Raw genomic sequence first — 12,159 nt, 5'->3', positions numbered from 1 at the left:
GCCATTAACTTAAACAAATGTTTAAACAATCCTCACTCACCTGCAATCAGAAGTTAGGTTTATTCAGGTTACTATACAATATATCATGTAAGAATTTAGTAAAACTGAATTAAAGCTGCATTTATTGCACAAGATCTTTGGTCGGGTTCATGCATCTGTCCATGTGTACCTGACGCGGGTGCGTCCATACAGCCGATGCGTATTCGTTCACTTTATATAGGTTACCTACATGCAATTCAGTGCTATCATAAAAACAAAATAAACGGCCCATCGTGCTGTACAGGACTCCAATGTGACCGAGCCCATGAAAGGAAACACCGACAGGGCCGCAACTTGTACCTTCAAAGTACTAATGGACAGTCCTTTATCCACGCCATCAGAACTCTAAGCCCTTGTACACACGGTCGGAGAATCCGTCGGAATGTGTCCTATCGGACCGTGTCGTCGGATAATCCGACTGTGTGTGGTATGCATCGGACTGATTCCGTCGGAATATCCGTCGGACCCAATTTTTCAACATGTTGGAAATATTTCCCGACCAACTGGGCTGATCAGACATACTCCGATCATGTGTAGAGAATTTTGATCGGACCAAGTGCCACGCATGCTCAGATCAAATTCCTACATCAAAGCTATTGGGTACTAGCCTGAATGTAGTCCCATCGTAACAAAATTACGTCATTGCGTTCTGAAAGATCGGATTTTTCGCCAACTTTGTCCGACCGTGTGCATGCAACAGTTTCGGACAAGATCAGACGGGCAAAATCCGACGGGCAAAATCCGACGGGCAAAATCCGACGGGCAAAATCCGACGGGCAAAATCCGACGGGCAAAATCCGACGGGCAAAATCCGACGGGCAAAATCCGACGGGCAAAATCCGACGGATTTGGTTGTGGAAATCTCCGACCGTGTGTACATGGGCTAAGACTGCCGGGATACCTACAGACACTTTTTTAGTGTCTAACCATGAACAAAAAAACCTTCCAAAATTTAACATAAATTGCTTGGGTTAACTTCTTTCTACTGGAAAGAAGTGTTTTTATCACCCTGTCTGATAGTCCCTTAGACTTCAAGAGGCTCTCCTCAGACGCCAGGCTGATAATTTCAGGGTCTGTATTTCTGGCAACAGAACTGGGTCCTGGGATAGCAGATCTTCCCTTTCAGGCAGCATGAGGGGAGGCTCTTCTGTTAGGCCCAGCATCATTGAAAACCACGGTCTCTTTGGCCAATACAGAACCACCAATATTATTGTAAATTTCCTCAGGACTAGAGGAATCAGTTTGAATGGGGGAAAAGCGTAGCAAGTGGGAAACGGTCAACTTTGTGCAAAAGCGTCTATCCCTTTTGCCCCCGCTTCCCTCTCTAGTACACTGAAACCTGGGTGTTTGTTCTCCTGGCGAAGAAATCCACCTCCTGGAGACCCAATTTCTGCACTATCAGCTGAAAGATTTCCCTGTTCAGGGACCATTCCGATTCGCACACTTGGTGTCGACTCAGAAAATCCGCCAGGTGGTTGTCCACCCCTTTCAAATGGACTGCCGAGATCCACCCTAGGTTCTTCTCTGCCCAATATAAGATCATACTTGTTAACCTGATCAGGTCATCTCGTTCCTCCTTGTTTGTTTTGATATGAGACTGCTACCACGTTGTCCAAGCAGACCTGTACATGGTGGCCCCTCAGATCTCTGGCAATGCTCTTAATGCTTCCCAGATTGCCTGTAACTCTCTCAAATTGCCCAACCTTTGGGACTGTGCTCTGTCCCAGCGTCCTTGGGCTATTTTTGACCCAAAATGGGCCCCCCAGCCCCAAGCACTGGCATCCGTAGTGTTGAGGACAGACACTGGAGGAGACCACCACAGACCCTATACTAGGTTCTCCTCTTTCCTCCACCACCATAGAGACTTTCTGGTCTTTGAGGATAAGTGGACCATCCTGTCCAGGGATTCTTGTGCTCCGTCCCAGCTGTTCAGGATGTCGGCCTGAAGGCACCTGAAATGGGCCCTTGCCCAAGGAAACGCAGGAATTGTTGCCACTAACAGGCCCAGTCCAGACATAGCTGAGGGAAATTGCCTGATTGTTTTGCAAAAAGATTGCCGTCGCCTTCACCCTTTCTGCTTTCTCCTTTGTTAGGAATATTTTTTGTGTCACCGAGTCTACCAGAAAACCCAGATACTGTATGGCCTGTGTCAAGTGCGATTTTTCTTAGTTTAGTAACCATCCCAGTCTTATTAGCCAGGAGATGGCTACCCTCAGGTCTCCCTGCAGTTGGAGTTTTGAGGGGGCGAAGAGTAAAAGGTCGTCCAAGTTCGGTATGACCGCAACTCCTTTCAGCCTCAGGGGAGCCAATGCTTCTGCCAGGACCTTGTTAAATATCCTGGGGGAGGAAGATAGGCCAAACAGCAGGGCCCTGAACTGGAAGTATCGGATCTGCCTTCCCCACTGAATCGCTATTCTCAAACATTTTTGAGAGTCCTCGTGAAAGGGGATGTGTATAGGTAGGCATCACTTCGATCAAGGGAGGCCATGAAACAATCTGGAGGAAGTATTGACTTTACTGTAAAATTGTTTCCATCCGGAATTTTTTGCATGTTACCCTCTTGTTTAGTAACTTTAAAATTCAAAATTAACCGGAATTTGCCTGATGGTTTCTTCACTACAAACACATGCGAGTAGAAACTGTGGTTTATCTCCTGTCTTGGCACTGGTACTAGAACCCTCTGGTCTACCAAATTGCCTATTTGTGACAGCAAGGCCATCGCCTTCTGGAGGATCTTTGGGAGGTTTGGTCACACAGCCTCGTAGGTGGGGTGTGTTTGAACTGTATTCGGTAACCCTCCCTGACTATCCTCAGAATAAAAGCATTTGGGGTAGTTTTTTCCCATTGAGGGAGGAACTGCCCCAGTCTTCCCCCCCACAGGAACCAAGTCACTGTGACTTAGTGTTTTTTTTTTAGAGGAGGAAAAGAGATTGTTTTTCTGTTTTCCCCCGTCCACTGTTTTTTTAGGAGTTAAGCCCTTAGGGGTCTGTCCCTGCGACTGTTCTTGTCTTTGGGGACGAAAAAAGCGTTTCCCTGGTGCCTTTTTAGTTTTAACAGGAAAGGCTTTCTTCTTGTCCACAGTGCGATCCAGAACCTTTTCTAGATCCTGCCTGAACAAGAGGTCTCCTTCAAAGGGAATACCACATAACCTCACTTTTGAAGCTGGGTCCCCCGACCAGGATTTTAGCCATAGTGCCCTGCGAGATGCATTTACGAGGGCAGCGGTCCTGGCTGAAAGTTTGACCGACTCAGCAGAGGTGTCTGCCATGTAGCCTGCTGCTTTGTGCAGCCTAGGAAGGAAATCTTGGATTCCCTTCCTATAGGTCTCACCTTCCAAATACCCTTGCAATTGTTCCAGCTAGACCTCCAGATTGCGAGCCACTATAGTTGTGGCCATTGCAGGTTTTAAATTGATCATAGTTACTTCCCATGACCTTTTTAACAGCACCTCCATCCTTTTGTCCATGGGTTCCTTGAGGACACCCATGTCTAGTCGTCTGTCCAGGACAGCACTAGAGAGATAGGCTCCACCTCCAGAGGCAGGAAACACAATACCAATCTTTAAAGGGCGGCTTCCGTCCTTTCTCCTTCAGTCTTTTGTGTTTCCAGGAGGCTGGATTAAGGAGCTCTCCATCCCCTGACACTGGGAGAGATGGGGAAGGAGGTCTATGTACCTGCGCAGGATGAGGGACATTTGGGGTCCCCCGGTCGGGTTGCAGCTACAAACCGGCGCCGTCCTCCTGGATAGCCCAGGAGTCACAAGACACGCTAGTCCGGATCCTGTTTTAACAAGAGAGGGGGGAGGGGGACATACAAAAAGGACCATTTCAAAAAGTCTGTGCACCGATTAGTCCATCACCCCCCCCCCCTCCCAGCCCCGTAGGTACAAGACACCTCTGTGTTTGCATACGTGAGCTGTGTCGGCTCCACTGCATCCATGCTCCATTCAGAAGCTTGCCTGACCACTTGGAAGCTTTTTACTTAAGCATGTGGTTCAGCACAGTGTTTTGTGGCTGGCGCTGTTTAAAAAAAAAACGCCTAGGTTCCGCCGTCCATGCTTGCTGCGCGACCCGGAGTGGTCCGCCGGAAGTCCCCTATCCTCCTCCTGCGTTCCACAGGACGGAACTCAATGCCTGTGCCCGCCCCCCGCCTGACTCGTGCCAAATCTGAATCCGATCGTCAGGCGGGAAAGCCAGCCCTCCCCGGGCTATCCAGGAGGACGGCGCCGGTTTGTAGCTGCAACCCGACCGGGGGACCCCAAATGTCCCTCATCCTGCGCAGGTACATAGACCTCCTTCCCCGTCTCTCCCAGTGTCAGGGGATGGAGAGCTCCTTAATCCAGCCTCCTGGAAACACAAAAGACTGAAGGAGAAAGGACGGAAGCCGCCCTTTAAAGATTGGTATTGTGTTTCCTGCCTCTGGAGGTGGAGCCTATCTCTCTAGTGCGGTCCTGGACAGACGACTAGAGAAAATTGATCAATCCTGATATACTAATGGCCCATCTAATTTCTCGAGGCCCTAAAAGACATGGATTTTTTTATCATCTTATATTACTATTGTGATGCTGTGATTGGCTACAGCCAAATCACATGGTACATAGTGCCAGATGCCATGTGAGAGCTGTGGGCCAATCACAGCATCACAACAGTAAGCAAGCGGTCATGAATGAAAGCCACTCATTACAGGTTTTCTTTGTAAGCATGAGACTGCTATGATTGGCCATAGCGATTACATGATACAGTGGCTGGGTACCAAGCGCCATGATCTGCCGTGTTTACCAGACACAGCGGTCATGGGATTTCACCAGTGCACATTCACAACAAATGTACTGTGGGTGGCCAACAAGTGGTTAAAATGCCAATGACAGGGAGCAGGGAATTTTATTGCTACTACTTGGCTTCAGCACACCTTACCTTGGGGTTGTCTTTCCAAAAAGAGGTAATTTTGGGGGTGTTTGTACTGTCCTGGCATTTTAATTCCAAAGCAGAAAGCAATAGAAATCCTTTTTTCCCCCTTCTAAACTTTTTTTTGGTCTTCTTTCCCATTTATATTTAAAAAACCCAGTGGTGATCTAGTATCCCCAAAAGAAAGCTCTGCCTATCTCACAAAATGATATAAAATGTATATGAGTGCGGTGTTCAAACTATCACATCACAGAAAACTAAAAAGTGGCCTGGTAATAAAGGGGTATATACAGGCTGGTACCCAAGTGATTAAAAACCACGATTTCTAGATCCAGCAGCAATTTTTTCCTGAGACCATTGCTCAGCACCAAGAAACAATCCAGTTAGGATTAAGGCTGGGTTCACACTGGAGAATGCAGCAGCTCACAGCAGGAGCCCGGGTGCGTCTCAATTCACCGTTTAAGGTCCGATTTCAACCCAAACTTTGGGCTGAATTTAGACCTGAAACAGACCAAAAAGACGCACAGGACTCCTGTGCAATTCACACAGGAGCAGCTGCGGAGATGTGTGAACCAGCTCCATAGAGAGCCGGTCACAATCTCCTAATATGTGAATTGGATGTGGTGAAACACATAGGTGTGAACCCAGCCTAAATGTTTTATGGATTCGAAGGCAATTACAGGTCTATAGCTGACCATACACCAATCACCATACCTTTGGGACTACCCATCTAATATTGATTAGATCCCCTTTTGTAGCCAAAGACAGCCATCACTTAATTGGAAATAAAGCCACTAGGCCTCTGAAGATATGATGTGGTATCTGACACCAAGCCATCAGTAGCAGATCCTTCAAGTCCTGTAAGTAACAGAGGGAGGATTGGACTTATTTTTCCAGCACATCCAACAGATGTGCGACTAAATTGAGATCTGGACAACCAGGAGGCCAAGGACTCGTCTTCGTGAACTTAAACAATTCTTGCAGTATAACAGGGTGCATTACCCTGCTGAAAGAGGCAACTGCCATCAGGGAATACTGTTTCCATGAAGGGGTGTACTTGCTCAGCAACAATGTTTAGGTAGATGGTATGTGTCAAGTAACATCTACATTAATGGCAGGACCCAAGGTTTCCCAGCAGAACACTGTCCAAAGCATTACACTGCCTCCGCTAGCTTGCCTTCTTCCCATACTGCATCATCGTGCCATCTCTTCCCCAGGTAAGCAATGCACGTGCACCTGACCATCCACATGATGTCAAAGAAAATGTGATACATCAGACCAGACCTTCTTCCGCTGTTCTCTGATCCCATTCTAATGCTTACGTGCCCATCATAGGTGCTTTTTACTGTGAAAGCAGGTCAACGTGGGCACCATGACCAGACTGCACCTACACAGCCCTATACACAACAAACTGTGATGCCTATGTTTTTTGCTTTCAACACATCAAGTTCAGGGGCAACGTGTTTACTCACTGCCTAATATATGCCACTGATTTCTGATGCCACTGTAATGAGATAATCAATGTTATTACTTAACCTGTCAGTGGTCATAAAGTTATGGCTGATCACCAGTGTATGATATCCTTTAGATATACTGACAACTATATTATGTAGTTTTGGTACGGCTCATGTTAAAAAAAATGGCACAAAGCCACAGAGACGTATTCTGACAGCAGGACTCTCCACTGTCAGAATACACCGGTTAGCAGCTGAATGAGAAAACATTTCCAACATTCCTGGTTAACAGAAGTTCATCCACGTTTGTGGATGTGCAAGCCGAGACTTCTGTTAACAGGTACATTCATGTCGTCAATTTAAAGAACAGAATAAGATTTTTTTTATAAGGCTTAGTGTCACTTTAAAATATTAGTTCATCCCTTCAGAAAAAAAATGTGAACAGCGTACATCCTTCCCACCCCGCTGGTCAGCGCCATCAGGATGAATTAATGTGGTCCCTCCTGGAAGCACTGTACAGAGAAGAGGGAGAAGAGCGGGGATTTCAATTCCCCAGAATCCTGAACAGTTCAGTATTGCCAGAGGTAAGTACAGCAGGGACTGGAGGGGTGTGGAGGGTGTTAAATGTAATTGAACAAAAACAGTAATCTGATTGTAGTGTGTATGGTCATCCTATGGACACACTGCCCCATTGACCAATCCTTAGAGGAGGAAACATACAAATTGTATTTCTTCTTTTGGAATGTGATAATGCTGGAAGAGGAGATGGATATTAGAGGGACTGATCATCATCATCTCTATCTGACAGTTATTTTATCCAAGAGAAATTCCCAAAACATGGCCTGTTGGGGGTACTTGAGGACAGGGTTGAGAACCACCACCATACAGTACAGGACACGGGATCCCCCATACATTGCAGGGCACAGAATCCAGGATCTCCTATACAGTATAAGACACAGGATCTCCCATACAGTAGAGGCCACGGGATCTAGGATCCCATACAGTACAGTACATGGGATCTCCCGTACTGTACAGGGCAGGGATCCCTCATACAGTACAGGACACAGGATCTCCCGTACCGTACAGGGCAGAGATCCCTCATACAAGTACAGGACACGGGATCCCCCATGCGGTACAGGACACGGGATCCCCCATGCGGTACAGGACACGGGATCCCCCATGCGGTTCAGGACACGGGATCCCCCATGCGGTTCAGGACACGGGATCCCCCATGCGGTTCAGGACACGGGATCCCCCATGCGGTTCAGGACACGGGATCCCCCATGCGGTTCAGGACACGGGATCCCCCATGCGGTTCAGGACACGGGATCCCCCATGCGGTTCAGGACACGGGATCCCCCATGCGGTTCAGGACACGGGATCCCCCATGCGGTTCAGGACACGGGATCCCCCATGCGGTTCAGGACACGGGATCCCCCATGCGGTTCAGGACACGGGATCCCCCATGCGGTACAGGACACGGGATCCCCCATGCGGTACAGGACACGGGATCCCCCATGCGGTTCAGGACACGGGATCCCCCATACGGTTCAGGACACGGGATCCCCCATACGGTTCAGGACACGGGATCCCCCATACGGTTCAGGACACGGGATCCCCCATACGGTTCAGGACACGGGATCCCCCATACGGTTCAGGACACATGATCTCCTATACCATACAAGTACAGGACAATGGGATCCCTCATACAGTACAGGACACAGGATCCCCCATACAAGTACAGGACACGGGATCCCCCATACCATACAAGTACAGGACATGGGATCTCTCATACGGCTCAGGACACATGATCTCCTATACCATACAAGTACAGGACAATGGGATCCCTCATACAGTACAGGACACAGAATCCCCCATACAAGTACAGGACATGGGATCCCTTATACAGTACAGGACCCCCCCATGCCATACAAGTACAGGACATGGGATCTGGAGTAACAATGAGGATAGGAGATCAGCAGGTGCCAGGTTGGATGAGGTGGGTGTGATGACCCATCAGTGAAGGGTGTATAGGTATATACAGCACATACAAGCATGTCACTTGTTACCTGATACTCCCCACAGCACGACATGACCGAAGATCACCGGGAGGGGGGCATGCCGGGTCTCTACTGCTCCTCCTGTAACACAGAAGACAAAGGACGGGTCACTTACAGCACCGGGTGCCCAGCTATGTGCTAAATACACACCGTTGCTTGGGACCAGCTATGTACTTACCGTGCTATGTACCCAGGCGGGTGAAGTTGGTAAGCAGCAGGTAGAAGGTCCCGGGGAGGCGCTCAGGAAGCCTGAGGTGACGTGAAGTCCCGGTAATCCGGCCAGGTGAGGAACTCCCGTCACTGCGGGGCAAGAATCTGCTGCACGCCTCCGACACCACCGCCGTGCACGAGCAAGGCGCGCCCTCCCGCTGTCCTCAGGAGAGCAGGAGTGTGCTAGTCCCAGCTGTGTGTGTGTCCCTTCCATACAACTTAGATATACCATACCCTCTATATAAGTGAGATATACCGTGTATACAGCCTCTATATAACTGAGACACACCGGCTATACAACCTCCACACACGCAGTGTCCGCTCTGTGAATACATCCTGAACACACATGTCTGGTGCCAGGAACGAAGTGACCTGAGAGCCGTTTTTAGAACGGCGGTGAGGGGATAGAAATAGAACGTGTTCTGCACAAAGTATTCCTTCCTAGTTCTGAGCAGAGAAGGGAAACCACCTCTGTCAGGAGTTTACTAAGGAATGTCACATGACTTCCTCTCCCAGAAACACACCAGGAAGTGAGAGGAAATCTCCCTTAGTGAAGAGAATCATGAAATGAGACAGGGATCTAACCCAGCATTAGGCCTCATTCACATGGCCATACTATAGCATATCTCTTTGCGAGGGCTGTATTTGCCCACACAGTTGTTCAATGCAGGCCATCCCGTTCATTACAATTAGGAAGCAGCGCCTGCACAGACACCACGCTGTTCCCAATCTGACACCCTTGCAGAATTGTGGCCCCAAAAGCATACAGTGCCAGGGCAAGGTCGCCTAGAGCCCCAGGGAAACAACATGCCAAACTGCGCCCCCACAATCTTTGAGCATTATGTTTCAGAAATAAATAAAATAAAAAACTGGGCACTAATCTGCATGATTACCCCCAAAGCTAAAATCCCCCTCCTCCCAGTTCAAATTTGCCCCTTTTCTGGAATCCCCCTTCCCAATACAAATCTCTGCCCCCCAAATCTCCACAGCACAAATGCACCCCCCCCCCCAAAAAAAATCACCCTCCACTTAGCATAAATCCTCCACCTCTCAAATCTCCTGTTTGAGTACACATCCCCCACCTCCAAATCTTCCTCCTAGCACAAACAACCCCAATCATCCCTACTAGCACAAATTTCCCCTGCCAAAAAAACTAAATTCTCCCAGCCTTTTTAGCGCGGTTTATATTTTGTTATGCCCTGTACATAATGCCCCACATAGTCTGCTCCAGCAGGAACACAACAGGGATTGTGTCACTGATGCAGGCACTGTCACTGCTCACCATCCTTGCAGCCTCCTCAAATGGTGACAGTAACTGCATGCATCCTTTATGAACAGACATTGGCGTGGGGGAAAAAAGCCAAGCCGGCCTCAGCCTTTTGTTGTGCCATACTCACACAGGTACTCGTAAACGGCCCTCTGCTGCATGTGCAGCTGCTGCAGTATTGTCAAAGTCGAGTTCCACCTGGTGGGCATGTCACAAATTGGGCGGTTTACAGGCAGGTGGAATCCCCGCTGAATTTCAGCCAACTGAATTGGCTACAGACTCTTCTGGGCAGCTTTAGCAGATCTTCCAACCCTGGGTCCCTATTTAGAAAATGCTGCACCACCAAATGTGGCAGGCATGGCACATGTCAACTTTCCCTGTCTACAGGCTGACAGGGGGTTTGTGACATTATCACACACCGTCATTCCTAGCTCTCCTGCTGGCGTAGCGTGAACCACCTCTTGTCAGGGACATGGCCATCGCAGAACTGGCAATATTACTCATATCCAACATGGACGCCCTCAGAGGACCCAGGTGCGCACGGGAGCGCTCGCTGCAAATCAGTGCATGCGCAATGCGAGAGCGGCGTGCATGTAGTGTGACAGATTCTGGTGCCAAATGCCCTTTTTAAACCTGCTACTGAAGACAGGATGTTGCTGGATTATTTTCAGCTCCCCAGTGTTCCCTGTGCTTCCGTATACTTGATCTGTGGACTTTCTGTTTCCGACTCGACTTGCCTTGACCCTGCTCTCTGATATTCTGGTTTGACTCCTGGCTCGCATCTGGACCATGCTACTGCTTTTTCTCTAGTGTTTGCGCTGACTTCTGTTCCGGTTCCTGGCTCCCAGTTTCCCCTTTACCGAGCACCTCAGGTTCTTCGAGTGCTACCAGCCTGCTACAGTCATCCCTTGGTGAACAGCTCATCTGACTACAAACAAACGCCTGGCAAACCGCGCTTCTTTGGGCACCGCACTACCCGTTTCCAACTCCAGGGACACACTGCACTTAGCCGTAAGGGGAGCCCTCTTAGCATCCCGGCCTCCATACCAAACCTGACACCTTTGGGCCTGCCCCTGCAAAGCTGCAAAAATCTCTGCTCTGGTGTGGTTCCTGTCCCCTAGACACACCAGCTGAAGCACTGCATGGCACCTTTTAGCCTGACTCATTGAATAGCCCCTTGAACACTTAGGGGTTACTTGTAGTTTATAGGACAATTTAGCAGAGGATGGCATAGAGGAGGTGGGGGTAGAGCTGACAAATCTCACATCATCACCACTAGCTGTATGGAGACGTGGGGGCACAACAAGCAGCAGCACTGAACCCTGTCCTACATTCTTCAAGTTACAAGCAGAGTTTCCCAGTGTGCTGTGAACAAAATATATTGTCCCTGACCTTGCTTGCTGGATCACATGTCAGCAGTAATGTGGACTTTGCTGCTGACTGCCTTGCCCAACGATGCTACAACATTGCCTTTTTAAGTGGTACCAAGCTGGAATGGCGTTATGTGAAAAAAAATAGCGTCTGGGAACCTGCCATTGTGGTACAGCACATTCTGCAAATTCACGGAAGGGGGCAGAATCTACCAGACGTAAAGGCAGAAGTTGTAGAGCCAGCAGCTTTGACAAGCTTGCATTTAGACACTGGGCATGTGCGTGGCAGTGACTGACTGTATTTTCTTTTTTTCGCTGCAGCAGATGGAGCAGAGAAATTTGCCGGCTATAGTCTGCAGCTGGTGTTGTGGTACTGACAGATGTGCTGCAAAGACCTGGGACTCCCTGCGCTATACCATCATCCTTTTCAGTGGAGGCTGCTGAGAGGTCATGAGGTATAGTGGGGACAGACTGAGGTGAGTAAGAAGGAGGAACAGAATTGTGCCCCTTATGTGTGGCTTTCAGGTGCTCTTGCCAGCGGGCCAAGTGGTGGGAGGTTAAGTGTCAGAGACACTGAGGTCAATGAACAGCTTGGAGTCTTGGACCAATGGTAAAGTACCATTGGTCCCAGCTGTCCAATAAAAATGCTGCAGTGCAGGCATGCCTCTCACTGCAGTGTCATAGAAGGGGTATGCGTCTAAAAGACAAATGCTCCCTTCCAGCCCAGCCCTCTTAACTACAAGTAAAAAACATGTGTTTGTGGGTATAAGATTTACCCACAGTCCCATGTTTTTCACACATAGTTAAGAGGGAGAAACTGATTCTGTTGAAAAGGTACTGTTATATTCAAGCTAA

The 12,159-nt window shown here is 48.8% G+C and overlaps 1 protein-coding gene across 2 annotated transcripts in view; it reads right to left on the bottom strand.

Moving 5' to 3' along the window:
* Nucleotides 1-9,095, bottom strand: part of SLC44A3 (solute carrier family 44 member 3) — a 217,191-nt gene extending 208,096 nt beyond the window's left edge. Inside the window, exons 1-2 of one of the 2 annotated variants that reach the window (XM_077452856.1) lie at nt 8,636-9,095; nt 8,467-8,538 (exon numbers count right to left, since the gene is read on the bottom strand). In XM_077452856.1, coding sequence (XP_077308982.1) covers nt 8,467-8,490 — 24 coding nt within the window. In that variant the 5' untranslated portion in view covers nt 8,491-8,538; nt 8,636-9,095. The remainder of the gene's footprint in view (nt 1-8,466; nt 8,539-8,635) is intronic. The other variant, XM_077452855.1, reaches the window with a different exon arrangement.
* Nucleotides 9,096-12,159: the final 3,064 nt, after the last annotated feature.

Source organism: Lithobates pipiens, unplaced genomic scaffold, assembly GCF_037356315.1.
Source record: "Lithobates pipiens isolate NorthernLeopardFrog02 unplaced genomic scaffold, aLitPip1_a1.2 Scaffold_23, whole genome shotgun sequence".
NCBI classification, from domain to species: Eukaryota; Metazoa; Chordata; class Amphibia; order Anura; family Ranidae; genus Lithobates; species Lithobates pipiens.
This window is presented reverse-complemented; position numbering and strand designations above follow the sequence as displayed.